The 24,372-nt window shown below is 42.5% G+C and overlaps 1 protein-coding gene across 2 annotated transcripts in view; it reads left to right on the top strand.

Moving 5' to 3' along the window:
• The window catches only part of LOC143782038 (CUB domain-containing protein 1-like), a 111,731-nt gene that overhangs the window by 61,483 nt on the left and 25,876 nt on the right, over nt 1-24,372 (top strand). The window contains exons 2-4 of one of the 2 annotated variants that reach the window (XM_077269109.1): nt 3,850-4,056; nt 6,205-6,558; nt 19,488-19,847. In XM_077269109.1, coding sequence (XP_077125224.1) covers nt 3,850-4,056; nt 6,205-6,558; nt 19,488-19,847 — 921 coding nt within the window. The remainder of the gene's footprint in view (nt 1-3,849; nt 4,057-6,204; nt 6,559-19,487; nt 19,848-24,372) is intronic. The other variant, XM_077269110.1, reaches the window with a different exon arrangement.

Here is a 24,372-nt window from a genome sequence, read left to right as displayed (position 1 = left end):
CCACCATTCCATCCGAAGGCACAGCAGCATATAGATCCCGGAGTTGCTGCAAGTAGGGACACTTGTAAAAAGGCTTGAGTTGCCTGCCATATGGCTATTGTCCTACAAATAGGACAGAGAGAGAAAGAGAGGACCTTGTGTGAAGCCTTAGGCAGCAAGGGACTTATACCACAGCGCAGTAAGGAAAGCTTCCAACCCCAACTGGCTAGGGGGATTCTGAATTGCTTCCAGGCTGGCCAGACTTCACCATCACCTGTGATCCATACCCTTGACTGTAGCTGCATATTACCAGTAAAAGGTAAAGAGACTCCAACTTTGTGTCCTCTAATACTTTCCTGCACTTCACCATCTATAATCCTTACCAACTATACTGGGAGCCCTGGCAACGAAGTTCTACCTGTGGGGAACTATACCACTTCTGCTGCAATACCATCATCCCCAGAGGACCCCTTTAAGCAGCGTCGGCCATCCCTTTAAGAACCGGCCCACTTCCGAGTACCCCACGGTCCTAGCGAGCGCTCCAACACTCTAATGGCCAGGACTAGCCCAGAGTGGGAGGGGCTAAGCTGAATGGACAAGAGACCATTTCCTGTTTGACTTTAGGTCCTTTCTCTGTGCACTTCAGGCCCTGACATTCTAACATGAGCAGTGCCACATTCTCGGGTATCCAAACTGAGCGGAGATCCAGAGTAGAAGGTGAAAGTTACTTAGAGAGTGAATTATCGGAGATGGGTCCTGGGAGAGGACGCCAATCAGTGTGGCTCATTGTTTATTACTCCAAGAGGTACTTAGCCTAGGCAGGGCTTAGTACGTGAGATGAGCGGAGTGCCCCGAGCGGAATTTCCAGAGCGTCAAAATTAGAGAAGATAGATACTGGCCATACTTGCACCATAGCTCCTCAAATGGGAATGAAGACGCAGACTCATGGGTTCAATAAGAACTCTTGCTAAGTCCGGGGTTACATTTGTGAGTGTGATGCGCGAAACTGGCATGAGTCTCTCGCATGAATTCCTGGCACTGCCGCGGGCACTCGGGACTGGAGTGTAAGCCTGCATAGAAATACATGCAGCCGCACACTCCGGTCCCGAGTACCGGCGTCAGTGCCAGGTATTAATGCGAGAGACTTGCCTGAGTTTCTCATATCACACTCGCAAGTGTGACCCCGGCCTAAGCAGAAGTGTAGTGTGGAGACGGGTTGTGGTGAAATGGTGAGGAACAGTAAAGATGAAGGAATTTAAACTGCTATGAGTTGTAAAGGAAACATCCCAAGACTGTTTACCCACTATCTTCTGTATATGCTCCCTACAAAGTTCCTGTTCAGTAAAAAGTTTTGTTTTAAATGATGGTCTCTCTCATTAAACTGTAAAACAACTGTTCCTGGAAAACTGGCAACATTGGTTTCATGTGGCCTGCGTTGGCGTAGTACCTTCATAGCACAAGTCCACACACCCAGCCAGGACCCCCATCTTCATGTAACGTGTTGGGGTATAAGAGAAGAGTACCTCAGCTATCGCTGCAGGTACACCAAAGACTTCAATCTGCGGTGCATATTACAGGTATAAAATGACATGCTGCAGATGCCATATGCAGAGTGTAGTGACATTTCAGGAGCAAGTGCTTACGTACTGTATTAACACAATCTGCTATTAAACATCCCATAGAATTTATCAAGATTGTTTCACTTTTGTCTTTTACATTCTTTTTTTTTCCTTTAAAAATAACATTTATATATTTCAAATAAATAAAAACAAATATAAAATGGGATAACGGAATATGAATTCACGTAGCGGAGCTCAATGATACATGGGTAAGATAATCCGCAAAGAATAGAATGTCCTTGCTTCAAAGGCTTTTGAGGCAAAAATCTGGATTATAATTACATTCTCTTTTTATTAAAGTTCCTTGTATGAGTGTTGTAGTAGAATAAATAGTAGTACAGACAAACTGATGCCAAGCATGCCAAATGTCTTGCATATTAGGGGGAGGGAGGAGACTGAGGGTATGTTCACATGCCACGTTTTCTGCATTGTCGTTGTTGTTGTGGTTGTTTTTTTTTGTGCACCAAAAACCAAAGTGGTGGGAGGAAAACACACTTCATAGTCTACACGCATTCTTGACCGTATTTTTGTGTGCATTTTTTGTTTTTTCATTTGTGTATATTTTTGGTTGAAAAAACCACACTACTATGATATTGATCACCAATCCTTAATCCCCATTCAGATTAAGCTTCTGGTAGCTGAAACCCCTTCCCACCCCCCACTCCCTCACCCCGATAGCAAAGTGTTTGACTGTCTACTGGGCGCAGACAATGTTTTACTGGGGAAAGTGTCAATGGACATGGCAGATTTTAGTCTGCAAATCGATTTGTTCTCCTGGTGATAAGCTATCGTAGAAGATACAGGCGTGCTCCTGTTTATAGAAGACAGCCGAGATGGCTGCCTTCCGAATGAACAGCCAAAGCATCATTCAGCCATCAGCCATCTTGTATATTGCATTCTTTAAAATAGATCATTGATATCAAATAGGTGGGTGTCCAACATTCCGCACCCCACTGACCAGCTCTTACCAGTTACTAAGCTGCCTGATGTACGATGGTGAAACACAATAGCTCCACTGTTTGGTAGCTGCTGCAAATCATCTTCAATTCATTTGAGAAGAATAATTAAATTTATTTTTTTTTTAGTTTCTTTGCTATTTTATGTAGCCAATGTTAAGTTTTTGGAAATATTTTTAGAAATATTGTAGTAGAATTATTTACTGGATTTCTGGATGCTCTTTCTGCACGTAAATCACAATTTGTAAAAAATTTGTACTGCATAAAAATGAAAAAAAAATAATTAGTTACTCTTTAAGTACATTTTTTAATCCCTATGAAATAAGTAATTGAGACCTTCTCTTTAGAAACCTGTGTTGTCATTCCAACTAGGTCTTACCATTCCTGTAGTCGTTGAGGTGCGTCTCAGCAGAGTCTGACACAATCTAATCAGTACTAATGGTGTCAAACTGAGTAAAACCACCATTTTGTCAGTGGGAATTGCAACAGTCTTTATTCATCGTTCCCAGGAGGAATAACAGAGGAACAGCACAGGGAAGCGTTTTAAGAACTACATGTATTTACTAAAACGGACATGTTGGATCCTGTGCAATCTCTTCTTAATCCCTTCAAGACATGTGACATACATGTAAAGCAGTAAAGTCATACATCAGGTGCAGGAGCTGAGCCTGCTCCATACAGGGCAGGTGCAGCTGTGATCTACAGTTGGAACCTGATTTAAGTGACCAGATCTGAATGCAGCTGTAAAGCGTAACCGTCATTTTAATCTTTTTATTTCATAAATCGATAGTTCACATCAAAATAAGCAACTTTGTAATATATCCTGTAAAAATGTGCATATTTATCTGCCAAAATTGAGCAGTCATTATCAAAAATCTCAATTGTGAGGTAAAATCTGTATTCGGTGTAGGCGGACTTTCCCATTACTGGCACAGGAGATGACAGCTGCTACCTGCTGAGATTCTGTATAGATAGGAGTGAGGAACCAGAGGCAGAGCTCCCCTCGCCTCCTCTCCATTCTATCTAGATACAATCCTATCTGACCGGAATCATGATGACAGTTCATTTTTACTGCACAATGAAAGCCTTAAAACCGGAACCAAAAAACACTGCTAAAATTGCAATTTTTGTGTTTTTACCATTTCGCTGTCCCAGAGTTTTGTCCCCATTTATTAAGTAGATTGCATGGTGAAATGATTTAATCCCCCTCCCCAATTAAAGAGTCAATTTGGGTAAAATATGTGATTGCATTGTTCTAATTATTTAGACTAAGATGTTTCTCCTGTTCTTCCCAGAATCTTTGACCATCTCATTACAGTCTACAAACAATATAACCATCTCTATAAAGCGTGGTACAAATACGCCATCACCACCTTGTTTTATCTGTGCTCCAAACTGCAAGGACTTGAGTCTTGATGTATCCAGTGGGAAAAGAGTGGACTACACCTTCAGCTGCAAGACACCGGAGATGTACTACATTATGGAAATCAATAGGACTATTGGTGAGTTCACAGCTCCAGTGTCTTCAACTTTGGGCAATTCCAGATTGCATATTGTAGACAGTGTTTTCTTCTTGCTGAGAGATCTGGGCGGCTAATGTATGAGAACAGCCAAAATATCTAGCGTAACAAAAATGTCCTGTAACTGCCCTCCCCAGAACTTTTCAGCAGAAAATTGGCAAATTGTATTCAGTTTCTAGAGACTAGCTGTTGTGGTGTACTATAACGTTACCTGTCCTCTTCCCATTTACTGGTCGCATATCATTGATAAATGTTGCCTGTGTCTCGTGGATAGGGTGAGGAACAGCAGATGAGAGGAATTTAAATTTTTCATAGATCAACCCAAAACCTGTAATTCTCCAACTCCTATCACACTAACAAAAACAAAAAAAGGTTTCTTTACTTTATAAATGTGCAGCAGTAATAAAGATGACTGCATAGCGTTCACCTTAAAGTTGTTGTCTTCATGATTTGAGTACATTGTTCCAACTGCTCAATAGAGAAGAAATGGAGCAGTGTTCAAGCACGGTCCCTGTCTGTCCATTCTAAGGGCTCGTTCACACAACAGTCCCAAACAATCTAGAAGTTATCTGTTCATGACACACAAGGAAAATTAGACCAAACAAAATACTCCTTTAATGCAAGTAGTTGATAACTGAAAAATATTCTGTCCAAATTTTGATCTGTTGGGTTGCATTTCTTTGCTCATTTGTTGACCATGACACAAACATTCCGTGTCGGACTGGGGTGCCAAGGGCCAACCAGTAACCTACAATAGGGCCCCACTTTTCAGCTACATGCAAAAGTGACATTATCCTCAGTCACAGATTTATATAAAAATGAAATGGGTAGATTGTTAAATGAAAAAGATGCCGCCTTCATCTGTACATAGTGATTCCAGTATACTGTGCCACGTGCTGCTCATATAAGAGAGTGGTGCCCCACTATTGCACAAGGTCCCACCAGAGGATTCTCCTGTTTTCCTGTGGGCCAATCCAAGCCTGCATACAATAACATGATTGACCACTGATTAGACATTATAATACGTTGTTTTTTTTCCTGGCTTACTTACTGCATCTGACCATACTTTGCTATATGTTTGTGATTGAAAACAAAATCTCACTTCTTTGGTTAGTTTTATTCCTCTATGCTTCATCTGAAAGCAGATCAAAACTATATAAGCAGCCCTATAAAAAGAGAATTATTACTAATACAGGTCTACTCACTTTTAAAACAAAGCTTCAAAAAATAGAGGCCTCCTCCTCTTAAAAAAACAAACAAACAAAAAAAAAACTTGTCCCGTGAAAAAAAGCTGTTAATTGGCAGGTTAATAATGTTCTGAGGAATAGGAAATTAATTTTATTCCTCCCCTGTAGTGTTTTGGTTTAAGTCATAGGGGAGGTGCCATGTGCGTTCAGTAACAGCTCAGTGTTTAGAGAGCAGTGGCAGCATCCGCGACCTGAGCACTGACTGACAGCCAGGTCTAATGCTGAGTCAGCTGTCAGTCAGTGCTGGGGGGAGTGGTTACAGCCTCCGCACGCCATACAAAGAGCTGCTCCGCCCCCAAGACTGAAACCCTAATGCTGCTGGAAGGAATAAAGTGCTGGCACCTGGCAGGTTCAGAACACAACCTGTAGATATGGGCTAAATCTGCAGGTTATTTAAGTGTTTTTTCACAAGACCGGTTCCCTTTAATGCATGCCACTGATCCTTTCAAAGAAAATAAAAATCTAGTAGTTACTGAATTTTGTACCCAATGCAATGATGAATCCTTGTCCAACTGATGGCTCCTAACCAATCCAGAGAACCGGTGCTCTTCAGAATGTTAATAGAGAGGTGACTGCACATCTCCGCTCTATTCCTTCATAATGGAAGCATCGGAGACAGGTGAGCATAGCATTTGGCTGGTCTTTGACTTTCCCATTAAGAATGAATGGAGCAGTATTGTGCATGATCGATCACCACTTTATTCACACTATGAAGAGCCCTGGTTCTTGGGATTGGTGGAGTCCAAGTCATCTGACCCCCAGCCTTCAAGGGGTAGGTATCCGTCAGAAGATATGGGATAGCTTACAACCTTGGTGCAACCCCTTTAAAGAATATGCTCAGACATTAAAAATGATTTGTATGTTTGATTCCTGTCATATTTAGATTGCAGCTCTCGTGTGTGTCCATTGAATATTAGTCTACAGCCTCCAAACTTAGAAGGCTTAAATCGGACTTACACCTGGAACATCTTGACCTCCACAAACAATGGCCTTGTACTAGGCTTCCCTACTCCATCCCTGAGACAGATACATCCATCAAGCCTGTGTCCAGACCTTGTTAGCTACAAGATCAGCACTTATTCTCGTGACTCATCCTGTTCCATTGGGACCTTCTGCCAGAATGGTACTGTCACCCGTATTAAAGTCCAAGAAAGAGGAGCTATTGCTTTAAGTCTGCCGTGGAATGTTAATATCAAAGATCCTGGAATTAGCATTGCAAACAGATCTTCCATTAGAAGTAAGTGTTGAAGGAACATCAAAATATTTAAAATATTTTCCTTTGAATTCTGCTAACTTTACTGTTGTATAATATTTCATTCTTATGATTACTAGGGTTTTGCAGGATTACAAAAACTTTCTTTTTTTAACATATTGGGCTCAATGAAAAGTCCCCCTCCCCTTCAGCTCACACCCCCAAAAAAATTTTTAATGCAGTTTTGAAGTGTGTGTGTGTGTGTGATTATGACATAAAAATGTGGCAAAGTTATTTAAGGGATGTAACATTTTCATGGCACAAAAGAAAGATCATCAAATGCATCTTGAATTAGTTTGCTTCCAATGAGTATTCATTTTCTGTATTGGCTAACCAGAAAATACAGACCACCACATCAAAACCCTGTCATGGGCAGCCCAATCTCCAGACCTGAACCCCATTGAAAACCTCTAGAATGTAATCAAGAGGATGATGGATAGTCACAAGCCATCAAACAAAGAAGAACTGCTGAAATTTTTGTGCCAGAAGCAGTGTGAAAGACGGGTGGAAAGCATGCCAAGACGCATGAAAGCTGTGATTAAAAATCATGGTTATTCCACAAAATATTGATTTCTGAACTCTTCTGGAGTTAAAACATTAGTATTGTTGTTTCTAAATGATTATGAACTTGTTTTCTTTGCATTATTTAAGGGGACAATACAAATATCTTGCTGAGGATCTGTTTATACCAAGGAAGGTGACGGGCACAAGGGGGCATTCTTTGCGTCTGGAGGAGAGAAGGTTTTTCCACCAACATAGAAGAGGATTCTTTACTGTTAGGGCAGTGAGAATCTGGATTTGCTTGCCTGAGGAGGTGGTGATGGCGAACTCAGTCGAGGGGTTCAAGAGAGGCCTGGGTGTTTTCCTGGAGCAGAACAATATTGTATCATACAATTATTAGGTTGAGGCCTGGATGTTTTCCTGGAGCAGAACAATATTGTATCATACAATTATTAGGTTCTGTAGAAGGACGTAGATCTGGGGATTTATTATGATGGAATATAGGCTGAACTGGATGGACAAATGTCTTTTTTCGGCCTTACTAACTATGTTACTATGTTACTATGTTACTATTTGAGGTCTGAAAGCACTGTTTGTTTTTATTTTGACCATTTTTCTTTGTCAGAAAAAAAATACCAAATTTATTGCTTGGAAATTCGGAGACATGCTATCAGAAGTTTATAGCATAAATGAACAATTTCCATTTTACCAAAATATATACCTATATAGAGAAAAATTCAGACAAAATGAACATTTTGCAGTGGTCTCAATTTTTGCCAGAGCTGTATATGTTTGGTTATCCAATAATGGTATCACTTCGAGAATACTTTTGTCATCATTGGGAGAAAGGTATCCCCATCGATTTTTCTTGCTAATCTTGTACCACAATATAATTTGATATTGTATATCACTTCCAATGAGTAGCAATCTGTCTTCGTGATGTGATGGACATAGAGGTGAATGGCTAATCGCAGTTGCAAGAGCTCTTATGTACTAAGCTGTACATTTGTGCGATTATTAAATGACCAGGAGGGATGGAAGTATTTAAGGTTTTCAGTCATTGTAAAAATGATTGAAACTATCAAAGGAAGCGGAGACTTTGGAGAACACGATCAGGGCCATAAGATATATGTCAAAGGAGAGAGAAATGATGACCCCAACCCACCCTTCCCCCGGTACCTCTGCCATCCCCCGGCCCCTCCTGATGTGTCTCCTGGCCCTTTGCCTCCTCTTGGCGGACGTGGCCTACACCCAGCCACATTAGGGATTTTTCCTATTGATACCTTTTGATCACTGTATTAGGGTTTTTAAAAGTTAAAAAAATTATTACGATATGATTGGTGTTGAGCGCTAGTTCTCTCTGCTCGCGTTTGCATCAGGGTGCTTGGTAATACATCGATTATCATGGTTGCTCGAATTACATACTTAAGTCCCTGCCCCACATGTTTCACGGCTATTAGACAGCCCCCCAAAAATGCAGATATTGCCATTGTTTGGCAGGCAATCGCCCCATGTTTTGGTTTTCTAACAGCCGTAAAACATGCGGGGCAGAGACTCAAGCACGTCACTTGAACACTCGAGATACTCTTTGCATACCAAAGCACACTGATGAAAACTTGAGTAGTGACCACTTGTCGTCATATCGTAATTTTTTTTTTTTTTACTTTTAAAAGCCCTAACAGCCCTTGAGTAGCAAGTAGTGATGAGCGAGTGTGCTCGTTACTCGAGATTTCCGAGCATGCTCGGGTGTTCTCTGACTATTTTGGGTGTGCTCTTAGATTGTTTGTGTCACCACATCTGCATGATTTGCGGCTGTTGGACAACCTGAACACATGCAGGAATTGCCTGTTTGTTAGGGAATCCCGACATGTATTCAGGCTGTCTAGCAGCCGCAAATCATGCAGATGCGGCAACACAAACCTAATCTACGAGCACGCCCAAAATACTTGGAGAACACACCTGAGCATACTTGGAAATCTCAAGTAACGAACACACTCGTTCATCACTAGTAGCAAGCACTTGCGCTCAACACTAATGATGACATATTCAATATGACGACCTAATGCTATCAAATTCTCTGTAGTAACTTTTGAGTTCAAAATCCTCACTATACCCCCAGATAAAATCCTTGAGGGGTGTAGTTTTCAAAATGGGATCAGTTGTGGAAGGTTTCTGCTGTTTGGGTGCTTTTAAGGGCCCTGCAAATGTGACATATCTCCTGCAATCTATTTCAGCCAATTTCTGTTCCAAAATTCAAATATTGCTCCTTCCCTTCAGAGCCCTGCCGTTTGTCTAAAAAAAGCTTTTTGACTATATGTGGGGTATCGCTGCCGCTCAAAAGTGGGTAACAAACTGTGGGGTCCACTTTTTGGTGTTACTTCTTGCAAAAGTGAGAAATGTGGGGCTAGGATTTTAGAGGTAAAATTTTATTTATTTTTTTTTCATTCCACTTTGCATTAATTCCTGTGTAGCAACTGAAGGGTTAAAAAATTTCCCAGCAATACTTTTAAAGTATTTGAGGGGTGCGGTTTTTAAAATAGTATAACGTTTGGGGAGTTTCCTATATATAAGCCCCTCAAAGTCCACTCTCCCAGTGGGTCATGGCACCCGCCAACCATAGCAGTAAAATCTGCACTAAATTATGGCACTCTGTCCATTCTGAGTTTTGCACCGTGCCTCAAAAGTAGTTCCCAATTTTATAGAAATTTCAACATTTTAGCGATTAAAAATGTTATTATTCATTCTTTACCACCCAATGGTCTAAATTTCTGTGAGGCACATGTGGTGTTACCCTTAGGGTGTATTGAGCAGGTTATGTTTCCACGTTCAGGAAACGCTGCGTGTTTGACACTGCGCAGAGCCGCAGCGTCAAACACGCAGTGTCCAGATGTTACAGCATAGTGGAGGGGATTTTATCAAATCCAGTCTCCACTATGCGTGGTAACACGCACCCGGCGGCCCTGCGATTCCGGACATATGGCGCGTCTTTTAAGATCGCAGCATGTCCGTTTACCTTGTGGCAACGCTTCGCCGCCGCGAGGTAAAACACAGGGCCCTATGTGTGGGGTGCGATGATTCCGGATGTGTGCAATGAACACATCCGGTATCATCGCGTCACAGAAGGGGGCGGAGCGGGTTTGCAGCTCCGTCCAAACCGCCGGCCATCCTGAAGGTGGACACATACCCTTAGATGAGTTCATTGAGCGGTGTAGTTTGTAGAATGACATCACTTATGGGGAGTTTCTGCTGTTCTGATGCCTTATGGGCTCTGCCAATGTGACATGGCACCCTCAAAACATTACAGCAAAATCTGAACTCCAGTATGGCACTTCTTTTTTGAGCATTGTACTCTGCCTCAAAAGTAGTTTTTGACCACATATGGGGTATCGTCCTACTTGGGAGAAATTGTATGGTCAATTTTGCTCCGTTACCCTTGTGAAATGAAAAAATTGGGGCAAAACCAACATTTTTGTGGGAAAAAAACATTTTTTTCATTTTCACAGTTCAACATTATAAACTTCTGGGACGCACCTGTGGGTTGAAGGGGCTCACCACACATTTAGATAAATTCCTTTTGGGGTCTAGTTTCCAAAATGGGGTCATTTGTGGGGGGGGGTCTACTGTTTAGATACAGGGGGGGCTCTCCAAACGCAACATGGCTTTGGCTCTCGATTCCAACTATTTTTGCGTTCAAAAAGTCAAACTGTGCGGTTTTCCTTCCGGGCCCTGCCGTGCACAAATAGTTGTTTTTCCCCACATATGGGGTATCTGCGTACTCCGGAGGAATGTCATTTTCTCCTTTAACCCTTGTAAAAGGGTAAGGACTAAAGTAAACTTTTGTTAATAAAAAAAGGTAGGATGTTGGGTTTTTTCTTTCCCTTCCACATTTCCTTAATTCCTTTGAAGTATTTGAATGGTTAATAAAACTTTTTAAATGTGGTTTTGAGTACCCTGGAGGGTGCAGTTTTTGGAGAGGTGTCATCTGTTTGGTATGTTCTGGTTTTTATATATATATATATATATATATATATATCTCCCCAAAATCACTTCAAGTGTGATGTGGTCCTTAAAAAAAAAAAAAAAAAAAAAAAAAAAAATTGTTTTGTAATTTTTGTTGGCAAAAAAAAAAACTCTTCTAACTTCCTAGCAAAAAAAATGTTTAAAAAATGATGCAGATGTAAAGTAGTCATATGGCAAATGTTATTTACCCCCTTCAAGACCTTGCCTTTTTGCGTTTTCGTTTTTCGCTCCCCTCCTTCCCGGAGCCATAACTTTTTAATTTTTCATCAATATGGCCATGTGAGGGCTTGTTTTTTGTACTGGAAGTACTTCGAAAACTGTTTCTGATGAAGGTCTTGTGATTAGACCGAAAACGTTTACATTTTTGAACTGGATGCACTTAATAAACGAATTGTTCCCCTTTCATCGTTGCATATAAGAGCGCCTGAGTGTCAAGTAATTTATTGCTAATATATGACGGGTTGGATACCTAACTTCTGCACCTCCAAGAAGCCCTGAGTGCCGTGTTCACTACTTCTACTGGCTTTTTTGCTAGGTTCACTAAATGCTAAAATTGACCTGCCACTATGATTCTCCAGGTCATTATGAGTTCATAGACACCAAACATGTCTAGGTTACGTTTTATCTAAGTGGTAAAAAAAAATTCCAAACTGCTAAAAAAAACTAATTGCGCAATGATCCAATACCCGTAGCGTCTCCATTTTTCGTGATCTGGGATCAGGTGAGGGCTTATTTTTTGCATGCCGAGCTGGCGTTTTTAATAATACCATTGAGGTGCAGATACATTTTTTTTGATCACCCGTTATTGCATTTTAATGCAATGTCGCGGCGACCAAAAAAAACGTAATTCTGGCGTTTAGAATTTTTTTCTCACTACGCTGTTCAGCGATCAGGTTAATGCTTTTTTTTTTTTTTTATTGATCGGGCGATTCTGAACATGGCGATACCAAATATGGGTAGGTTTGATTATTATTATTTTTTTTTTCTATTGTTTTATTTTGAATGGGGCAAAAGGGGGGGTGATTTAACTTTTTTTTTTTTTTTTTTTCTACTTTTGCCATGCTTCAATAGCCTCAATAGAAGCTGGCATAGCCTGATCAGCTCTGCTACATAGCAGCGATCATCAGATCGCTCCAATGTAGCTGAATTACGGACTTGCTATGAGCGCCGACCACAGAGTGGCGCTCACAGCAAGCCGGCATCAGCAACCATAGAGGTCTCAAGGAGACCTCTGGTTGCTATGCCGACGCATCGCTGACCCCCGATCATGTGACGGGGGTCGGCGGCGATGCGCTCATTTCCGGCACAATGGCCGGAAGCGCCGGTTAAATGCCGCTGTCAGCATATGACAGCGGCATTTAACTAGTTAATAGCGGCGGGTGAATCGCGATTTCACCCGCCGCTATTGTGGGCACATGTCAGCTGTTCCAAACAGCTGACATGTCCCAGCTTTGATGCGGGCTCACCGCCGGAGCCCACATCAAAGCAAGGGATCTGACCTCCGCGGTAATAGTACGGCGGATGTCGGTAAGGGGTTACATTCTATGCCCTAAAAGTCAGAGTTATACCTAACATAAAAATTGGTAAAGTTTGAAAATTGCAAAATTATCAATTTTTTGGTAAAATTTTCGATATTTTCATAAATGAGCTCAAATTATATTAACCAAAATTTAACATGATGTACACGAAAAAACAATCTCAGAATCACCGGACTGCGGTTGAAGTGTTCCAGAGTTATTACCACATTAAAGTGACGGTGGTGAGATTTAAAAAATTTGATCTGTCAGAATTGGCTATTACACGAAGGGGTTTAAGGAATCCTGTTAAACTGCATAGATCAAAGCCTGACTGTATGATTTCAGGTAGGTGTATTACTTTATTCTCTAAAATAAAAATATACTTTGAAGGTCCAGCAAGAGACTATAGTCATGAAGAGACTGGATCGGCACCAACCCCAGCCAGCTTCTCCAGGTGCCTGACGGGTATCTCCCTTGCATATACATATGGAGAGATATGTCAGTGACCCCTAGTAGTGCGAGGAAGGGACGGAAGCGGGCAACATGCATTGGTTTCCTTTGGTTTTCACAGGTTTCCTTTAACACAGGACAATTTTTCTCCCATGTGTCATCAGTTTTCCATTCATTTTATTTATTTATTTATTTATTTTTTATCCGTTTTTTTTTTTTCTTCCATAATCCATTTTTAAAAACTAAACGATGCAAGGTGTTTGAATTTATTTCCTCCAGCAACATTTGGAAATGGATAAGTTAAAAATGTATGGAAAATGGATGTCTTCATTTTTTCATATGGATATGTTTTTAGACAGAGTGGCCAAAAACATGCACTGAGCTTAAAGCTGGGATCAGATGGTGGTACTGGAAAAAGGCCACTCACTTCTGCAAACTGTTCACGTGACTAATCCATTGTACGGCTCTGTGTGCTTGTCCGCATTGTGGGATAGGTCGGAACGGCATTTACATTGCATGCCTTATTTTTGTGCCGTAAAAGTTGTGCATGTTGGAGTTTATTATTAGTATTATTATTATTATTATTTTCTTTTAAATTCCATGCCTGGACAATAGGTTCACATGGAAAATCGGACATGTGCACACAATGGCTATAATGGGTCAATGGTGGACATGGAGAGTACATGTCCTATTTACCGTATATGCTTGTCTGAATGAGCATTGAAGGGGTTTTCCCAGTAACCTTGTACATTTTAATCAATATAACTTGGAAAAAAATGATTTCCACAATCAGGTGTGTTTAAAATTTTTTTTAAAAATAAAAATGTTCCTGTGCTGAGATAATCTATATGTCCCTGCTATGTCATGTGTAATGGCTGTATCTGGCCATGCATGGAACATGGTCTTCTGGGCAGGGGAGGATGCAAAAGAGTATACAGACATTACACCGCACAGGATCACGCTTGATTATATCTGTGAGGTAAAGTTTTTGCTGCTTGTTTTTAAACAATTCTGTCCTGTCTGTATACTCTTTTGCTGCCTCCCCTGCCCAGGAGCTATGGTATGGTATGATCAGACCATGTTCCTGCACGGACAGATACAGCCATTACATAGTACACAGCAGGGGCACATTTATGAGATTATCTCAGCACAGGAACATTTTTTTTTTAACACATCCAATTGTGGAATGTATCAAAATGTACATTGTTCATGGGGAAAACCCCTTTAATGAAATGAATACACTCCCTGACAGAAGTTGTCGCTTATCCATGTTATGCAAATAAAAGCTTATAACCTGATGTTAAATTCATCCATTGGTTGTATAAATTATTCTTTTGAAAGCTGAAACCCTGCGAAATGTGTTTTTGGTTAAGAAAATAAATCGCCATCAATGCAGAAATATTGATCAGTTAATGGACACAGAATGGTCAGATTTTGGCAAGACAAACGTTTTGTTGCCTGGTCATATAATGCACCCAATCCTAGTTTACATCCTCACCTGCGCTCAGTAGTGATGAGTGAATATACTCGTTGCTTGGGTTTTCCCGAGCACCAGCGTCGGACTGGAGCACCTTGGGCCCACCAGAGAAAATCATTCTTGGGGCCCACTATGCAGCTACCTAGAAATACAAGACCACCAATTGTGTGGAAAAACATACTAATATCAGGGTATAATATAAGGTAGTACACGTCTTAATTATGTAGCAGGTGTTGGGGTAGAATCATAGAGGGGTAGCCCCCTCATAGAATATAATGTCACCCCCTGAGAGAATAATGCAGCCCCACCACAGAATATAATGCAGCCCCCCCATAGCGTACACTGTAGACCCCTCATATAGTGATATGGAGCCCCCCCAGAATATAATGTAGTCCCCTGAGAGAATAATGCAGCCTCACCACAGAATATAATGCAGCCCCCATAAAGTATACTGTAGCCCCCTCATATAGTATGATGTAGGCCCCCAGAATATAATGTAGTCCCCTGAGAAGAATGCAGTCCCCCCACAGAATATAATGTAGCCCCCCTCACAAAGTGTAATGCAGCCCCTCTCCACCCCATCATTGTCCTCCTCACCACCTCCATCATTGCCTTCTCCCCCACCACCCCATCACTGCCCATTCCACCATCTCCATCATTGCCTCCTCCCCCACCATCATTGCCCATTTCATCACCTCCATCATTGCCTCCCCCCACCACCATCATTGCCCATCACCATCATTGCCCATTTCATCACCTCCATCATTGCCTCCCCCCACCACCATCATTGCCCATCACCTCCATCATTGCCTGCCCCACCGCCATCATTGCCCATCACCTCCATCATTGCCTCCCCCACCATCATTGCTTATCACCACCATCATTGCCTATTGCCTCCATCATTGCCTCCCCCTACCATCATTGCCTCCCCCACCGCCATCATTGCCCATCACCTCCATCATTGCCTCCCCACCATCATTGCCTCCCACCTCCATCATTGCCCATCACCTCCATCATTGCCCATCACCTCCATCATTGCCCATCACCTCCATCATTGTCTCCCCACCACCATCATTGCCCATCATCTTCATCATTGTCTCCCCCCACCGCCATCATTGCCCATCACCTCCATCACTGTCTCCCCCCACCGCCATCATTGCCCATCGCCTGCACTATTGCATCCCTCACCAATATCATTGTGCTTCCCCACCAACACACACACGCAGGCACACTCACGCACGCATGCACACACACGCAGCCACACTCACACACAGGCACACTCACACTCACACACAGGCACACTCACACACAGACACAGGCACACTCACACACAGACACAGGCACACTCACACACAGACACAGGCACACTCACACACAGACACAGGCACACTCACACACAGACACTGGCACACTCACACACAGACACTGGCACACTCACACACAGACACTGGCACACTCACACACAGACAGGCAGGCACACCCACACACAGACACGCAGGCACACTCACACAGCACAGCTCACCTACCTGCAGCCTCTTCTTTGTCGGCAGCTTTCTGTGTGAGACAGCGTGCTGGATAATGATGTCTTCCAGCTGGGCTGTCTCAGACAGGAAGCAGGACGCCGGGATGTGCTGCTGCTACCAGAAGGTGAACTGCACTGTGTGTCTGACTCTGTGTGCCTGTGTATGTTGTGCAGACGGTGCGTGTGTGGTGCGGTGGTGGGGCTTTACATGCAGGCAGCGTTAGCCTCACCCTGCGGCTAACGCTGCCCGCTATTAAAAAAAATAAATGGTATTCACGCTTCTCCATGCCCATAAGGGTGTGGAGAAGCGTGAATATTGATTTTGCTTTAGCAGCGGGGACAGGATCCTGTCTCCAGCTGCTGCTAGGCTGGCACAGGGCGGACCCCCTTGACTCAGGGGCCCCATAGCCACTGGCTTGTGGCCCCTGGAGCAGTGGAGGCCCTTGAAGCAGTGGGGGCCCTAGGCAGCTGCTGGCAAGTATGCCAGCAGGTGTCAGTGCCTGGGCCCACCGGAGAATCCTCCGAGCCAGTCCGAGCCTGCCGAGCATGCTCGGGTGATTGAGTATTTGTTAGTGTTCGGAGTTTAAGTTTAAGGCAGCTGAATGATTTACAGCTATTAGCCAGCTTAATTACATGTGGGGATTCGCTAGCAACCAGTCAACCCCCACATGTGCTCAGCCTGGCTAATAGCTGTAAATCATTCAGCTGAGGCGATGAAAACTTAATCTCCGAACACTAACAAATACTCAGAGATCACCTGAGCGTGCTCGGGAAAACCCGAGCAACGAGTATACGCTTTCATCACTAGTGCTCAGTAAATGATCGGTTAATTAGTTAGTGTGTGTGTGTGTGTGTGTGTGTGTGTGTATAAAAAGAAACCCAGCACCCCAGACCTTCACTTGAACTGCAACATGCCAAAAGCTCTGACAACATGCCAAAAATCCACCCTGCGACCAAAGCCTGGATTATCAAGAGGCTGAAGACCAGATCCACTGCAGAGGTGGCTGGCAACTTTAATGTGTCTCAGCGTCAAGTACAAAGAATTAAAAAAAAGATTTGAAGAGCCTGGAGATGTGTTTGACAAGCCCAGGTCTGGCAGACCCCACAAGACAACTGCTCAGGAGGAATGTTTGTTGGTTAGAAAATCCAAAGCAAGCCCCTCTTCCACTGCAGCAGAGCTCCAACAGGCCTGGTCACCTCATGTCCCTGTGTCAACTAGAACAGTTTGTAGGATTTTGTCTCGAAATGGCCTCCATGGTTGAATCCGTGCCCAGAAGCCAGCACTAAACAAAAGGCAAATTGCAAATACCACACGTTTTTTTTTTTTTAAGTCCCACAGCCTGCTAAACAGATGGACGCTGAAATAGTGGCAGAAGGTAGATTTCTCTGATGAATCTTCAGTAGAATTACACCACAGCCGCCGCAAATACTGCAGGAGACCTACTGGAGCCCGTATGGAGCCAAAATACACCCAGAAAACATTTAAATTTGGTGGTGAAAAGATCATGATCTGGGGCTACATTCAGTATGGGGGTGTGCAAAACATTTGCAAGGTGGAAGGCAATATCAATAACCTAAAATATCAAGAAGTATTAGCTACCTCTTATATTCCAAATCATAACAGGGGTCAAATTCTGCAGCAGGATGGTGCTCCATCTCATACATCTCTACAACAAAGTTCCTCCAGGCAAAAAAGATCAAGGTGCTCAAGGACTGGCCAGCTCAGTCACCGGACATGAACATCATTGAGCATGTTTGGGTTAGGATGAAAGAGGAAGCTTGCAAGACAAAACCAAAGAATCTAGATGAGCTCTGGGACTGCATTCTTTGCTATTCCTGATGACTTCATTAATAAATTGTATGAATCATTGTTGAACTGCATGGATGCAGTCCTTCAAGCTCATGGAAGTCACCAAAATATTAAATATGACTCTTAATAGCACCACAACTTCATTTACCAATGTTATGCAACATATGTTTGTATTTTGAGTTAATTATTTGTTTGAATATCACATCACTTTCTGTGAGTGACAAAACTTTTGTCTTGCCAAAATCTGACCATTCTGTGTCCATTAACTGATCAATATTTCTGCATTGATGCCAATTTATTTTCTTAACCTAAGAAACTGAGGCACTGAGCCTGCACCTTTCCGGGCACATGACAGCTGAAATATACAGCTGACATGTGCCCGCAATAGCTGTGGGTGGAATCGCGATCCACTCGCGGCTGTTAACTCGCCCTTTACGAAAGCGCGTCACTAAACCTGCCCACCGGTGACCCAGTCTCGTGATCGTGGGTCACCAATGGGTTGGCATGACAACCAGATGTCTCCAACAGACCTCTATGGTTGTCATAGTTAGATTGCTATGAGCGCCGCCTGGTGGTCGGCACTCAGTTAGTGAGCATTTCTGCTACATACAGGCCGATCTGATCATCGCCTGTATGTAGCAGAGCCGATCAAAGTAGTGCGGCTTCTAGTCTCGTTAAGTGGCGTAATGAGAAAAAATGTCAAAACACCAGAATTACGTTTTTTTGGTCGCCACAATATTGCATGAAAATGCAACAACGGGTGATCAAAAGATCGTATCTGTACCAAAATGGTATAGCTAAAAATGTCAGCTCGGCATGCAAAAAATAAGCTCTGTCAAGCCCAGATCGGGTATCAGAAAATGGCACTTTTTTTTTTTTCTTTTTATCAAACTTTGAAATTGTTTTTCACCACTTAAATAAAAAATAACCTATACATGCTCGGTGTCTTTGATCTCGTAATGACCTGGAGAATCACAATGGCAGGTCAGTTTTAGCATTTAGTGAACATGGTAAAAAAAACCAAAAAAAACTGGGTTTGCACTTTTTTTTGCAATTTCACCGCTCTTGGATTTTTTTCCCCATTTTCCAGTACATGATATGTTAAAACCAATGGTGTCGTTCAAAAGTACAACTCGTCCCGCAGAAAAAACAGCCTTCACATGGCCTTTTTGACAAAAAAAATAAAAGTTATGGCTTTGGGAAGAAGGGGAGCAAAAAATGAAAATGCAACAACAAAAATACCTCTGGTCGTTAAGGGGTTAAACACTATTGGTTAGGTGCTGTCCATCTTAAAGACAGGCAGCACACAGATGAGAGAAATCATATGATGATTATACCTCAATACACATGAACACTTGCCTCATTCGAGCTTGGATGTGTTCTGAATAAGGAGATGAACGTTATCCACTCCCATACTCTGAATATGATACGAAAGGATTGGGCATGTTGACATGCAGCTGCCTGACCTTTCTCTTGTCATCTGCAGGGAGGCCTGCTGAACTCAATGGCTGCCCCCCATCTTTTGGCCTCATTCAGATGTCCATGAATAAGGCTTTGGGAAGCAGTATTTTGACACTACATCTAACATGATGTACTGACAGAATGTTCTTTTTACAGGATTGAGTATTGTTGAATCCACTTTCCGTCAAGAGTCAGTTGTAAATCTGCTGTCTGCAAACTACCCTGACCCGTTCCCTACGAATGAAGAAATGACCTGGAAATTCATCCTGCCTGAAAACCACGCGGCCATTGTGCACTTTCTCAATTATTCTCGCCCTACATGTAAGAAAAGGGAGGAGCGTGTATACTACTACCTACCAATATACACTGGATCAACACTGAGAGAAAATCAGCCAGCGAATATACCTGGGAACTTCAATTTATCGTTGGCAAACTGTGAGGTAGATCAACAGATAGTTGGTCACTCAGACTTAAGCTTGAACTTTACCATCACTGTGCAAAATAAAACTCGAGGAAGTAAGTTATTTTTTTTCCTAACATTAGTTGTAATACCAGTATTCTAAGAATATTCACTATTTTATAATGTTGGTGTTTTGCCAGTATATATTTATTTTGTTGCTGCTCAATTTAATTCCTCCAAATCAGTCTAAAGTTCTCTTATGATTTTCTTATGAGCTAGTACAGAGATTGGAGAATGGACTCAATGATTTTCTATTAAGCCGGGACACCACTCAATGTGCGCTTTTGGGCAGCAGCAGAGCTCTCCTGCTTCCTAAGCAGCGCAAGTCCCACAAGTGTTTTGAGGGATTAGTGTTGGTCTCTGGAGCATGTGCATCCCCACTGATCTGCAGAGCATTTCAGCAGCCATCATGTAATTTAAAGTGAACCTGTCAGCAGGATTGTGCTCAGTAAGCTACAGACACTGTCAGGTTGGCGCCATTAGGGCTCATTCTCACTTGCGATGAAATTGGACGAATGCAATCCGATTAAAAATCAGATTGCATTTGGACCAGTGTTATTCTATCATTGTGTGTTCATCTGCATTTTTTCTTCCAGCTCGTATCAGATCACGATCGGACTGGAAAAAAATCACAGCATGTTACAATTGTAATCGGAAATCGATTCACATTGAGCAATAGAAGTCAATGGGTGCGAGAAAAAATCACACAACACTCGGACCATTCGAGTGCTGTCCAATTTCTACACACTGATGACCTTTGAAAAGCCAGAAATTCAGCAGCCGCGTTCAATAAATTCACAGCGAGACCCGACAGGAAAGAATAGCTAGAATTACATACAGTATATACACATAGAATAGATATATAGATGTCAGTGACATATACAATTAGTACAGTGCGTATGCAGCTTACTGTACATGGATTCAATTATTAAGATTATTTTTTTGAAAAAAATGGTGTGGGTTCACTCGTAATTTTCTTAACCAGCAGAGAGAAAGCTGACGGCTGGGGGCAGATGTTTATAACCTAGGAAGGAGGTAATACCCATGGAGCCTCCTAGGCTATTAAGATACGTAGCCTTTACTGGCTATTTAAAATGGGAGACACCCCAAAAAATGAGGCAGGGTCCCCCTATAATTAATAACCAGCCATGGCTAGGCAGATGGCTGCAGGCTGATATTAATAGCCTAAGAAGGGGCCATGGATACTGCCCCACCCAGGCTAAAAACATCAGCTCTCAGCCAGGACAGAAAAGGTGCAACTATAAGATGTGCCAATTCTGGCACTTAGCCTCGCTATTCCCACTTGCCCTGATATGGTGGCTTTGTGGTGTTATAGTTGGAGGGGTGATGTCACCTTTGTATTGTCAGGTGACATCAAGCCCTGAGGTTAGTAATCTAGAGGCGTCTATAAGACACCTCCATTACTAACCCCATTGTCATATTGTGTAAAAACACACAAACCCAGAATAAACTCTTTTAATTGAAAGAATGATGCACTCCTTTAATAAATCTTAATTAAACCATAATTACAACATCGCCCATTCCAATGAAGCCATTGTTCCTTGCAAGAGAATTAAAAGAACAAACAACAATATTCCTCACCTGTCCGCTGAGAGACAATAATCCATTTGTCCCATGACTGGTCTAGCTCTGCTACTTCTAGATGGCTGGATGCATGGTTGCATGATGTGACCATACAGCCTGCCATCCAGCAGAGACACTGAGCATTGTCTGCTACCCCTGCTCAGTGTCTCATGGTGAACTCCTGTAACCTGTCTGACGTCACCACAAGCGTGAGAAAATTCTCACGCTTCTAGTGCTGTCAGAAAGGTCCTGGGAGTTCACAGCCAATGAACTCACTTCACCTAAATGACATCCCCGCTAGCGCCATTACAAATTCTCCCATGGCACACAATTTTGGGTGAGGTTAAGTCATAGGATTAAAGAAGATATAAAGGTGCACCTCACAAAATTAGAACATCATCAAAAAGTTACTTTATTTCAGTTCTTCAATACAAAAAGTGAAACTCGTGTATTAGTCATTACAAATAGTGATGTATTTCAAGTGTTTATTTGTTAATGTTGATGATTATGGCTTACAGCCAATGAAAGCCCAAAAGTCATGATCTCAGTAAATTAGAATACTTTATAACACCAGCTTGAAAAAATGATTTTAAAATCTGAAATGTTGGCCTACTGAAATGTATGTTCGGTAAATGCACTCGGTATTTGGTCGGGGCTCCTTTTGCATCAATTACTGCATCAATGCGGTGTGGCATGGAGGCAATCGTGGCAATGCTGAGGTGTTATGGAAGACTAGGTTGCTTTGATAGCAGCATTCAGCTTGTCTGCATTGTTGGGTCTGGTGTCTCATCTTCCACTTGACAATACCCCATAGATTCTCTATGGGGTTAAGGTCAGGTGAGTTTGCTGGCCAATCAAGCACAGTGATACAAGCACTACAATCAATATACAGTGATACAAGCATACAATCAAGCACAGTGATTTTTAAGGTATTGGTACTCTTGGCAGTGTGGACAGGTGCCAAGTCCTGCTGGAGAATGAAATTTCCATCTCCAAAAAGTTTGTCGGCAGAAGGAAGCATGAAGTGCTCTATGATTTCCTGGCACACGGCTGTGCTGACTTTGGTCTTGATAAAACAGTGGGCCTACGCAAGCAGATGATATGGCTCCCGAAACCATCATTGATTGTGGATACTTAACACTAGACCTTGGAAATCAAGGTCCCAGAGTCTGGAGGAAGAGAGGAAGAGTGGAGAGGCACACAATCCAAGCTGCTTGATGTCTAGTGTGAAGTTTCCACAATCAGTGATGGTTTGGGGAACTATGTCATCTGCTGGTATAGATACAGTGTTTTTGATCAAGACCGAGGTCAGCGCAAAGCCGTCTACCAGGAAATTTTAGAGCACTTCATGATTCCCTCTCTCAAGAAGCTTTTTGGAGATGGTAATTTAATTCTCCAACAGGACTTGGCACCTGTCCACACTGTCAAAAGTACCAAAACCTAGTTTAAAAACAGTATCACTGTGCTTGATTGGCCAGCAAACTCATCTGACCTTACCCCCATAGAGAATCTATGGGTTGTTGTAAAGTGGAACATAAGGGACACCAGACCCCACAATGCAGAAGAGCTGAATGCTGCTATCAAAGCAACCTGGGCTTCCATAACACCTCAGCTTTGCCACAGGCTGATTGCCTCCATACCACACCGCATTGATGCAGTAATTGATGCCAAAGGAGCCCCGACTAAGTATTGAGTGCATTTACTGAATATAAAGCGAACAAGATAATTGAGTGACACTCTCTTGGGTGCAAAGGAAAGTAAAAGGAAGGTTCTCCCCTGAGCAGGTTATGTGCAACTCCTATGAACTCCTGAATATTTCAGCTGCTGCCTCATGGTTGGGGGATGATCTCCAGAATAGTTGACCAATTTGGACAATAATACGATATTCTTTAATGAAGAATCTTTGGGGCCAAGATGAGTTAAACATTTTTTTTTATCCCCACAACGCATTTCAATGCTGGACTAGCGACTTTTTCAAGTGGAAAAAAAAAAAATTGCAATTTGTTTTTCACTTGCTAAAAGACACTAGTCCAATATTAGAACATACTGTGGAGATTAAAAAAAAAACCTTTTAACTGATCTTGGTCCTAAGGATTCTTCATTACAACAGGCAGCCTGATATCACATTATTGTCCAAATTGGTCATTAAAGGTAACCTGTCACCCCCAAAATGGAAGATGAGCTAAGTCCACCAGCATCAGGGGCTTATCTACAGCATTCTGTAATGCTGTAAATAAGCCCCCGATGTATCCTGAAAGATGAGAAAGAGGTTAGAGTATACTCACGTGGGCGGTCCGATCCGATGGGCGTCGCGGTCCGATCCGGGCCTCCAATCTTCATAGGATGACTTCCTCTTCTTGTCTTCACGCTGCGGCTCCGGCACTGGTGTACTTTGTCTGCCCTGGTGAGGGCAGAGCAAAGTACTGTAGTGCGCAGGTGCCGGGCCTCTCTGACCTTTCCCACTGCCTGCGCACTGCAGTACTTTGCTCTGCCCTCAACAGGGCAGACAAAGTACGCCTGCGCCGGAGCTGCAGCATGAAGAAAAGAAGAAGTCATCGTAAGAAGATGGAAGGCCCCGGACCGGACCGCGATGCCCATCGGACTGGACCGCAACGGGGACCGACCCCTGGGTGAGTATAATCTAACCTCTTTTTCTCATCTTTCAGGATACATCGGGGGCTTATCTACAGCATTACAGAATAAGCCCCTGATGCCGGAGGGCTTAGCTCATCTTCCATTTTGGGGGTGACAGGTTCCCTTTAATGTAATAATGTGATAGTAATTTACTTATAAAATAGAATAAGTACTGACATGTGCGCAACATTGTTGATACCCCTCTGTTAAAGTAAGACAATCCCACAATGGTCACTGAAATAACTTGAAAAAAGTAATTTTCAATTGAAATTTACTAAATATCAGATAAAGAAAATCCTATGTTGCTTTAGCTTTCAGTTCAACCGAAAGAATTAAATTAATAAACTGGCTTGGACAGATGTT

Source organism: Ranitomeya variabilis, chromosome 6 (assembly GCF_051348905.1).
Source record: "Ranitomeya variabilis isolate aRanVar5 chromosome 6, aRanVar5.hap1, whole genome shotgun sequence".
Lineage (NCBI taxonomy): Eukaryota > Metazoa > Chordata > Amphibia > Anura > Dendrobatidae > Ranitomeya > Ranitomeya variabilis.
Note: the sequence above shows the minus strand (reverse complement) of the source record. Positions and strands in the feature narration are given on the sequence as shown.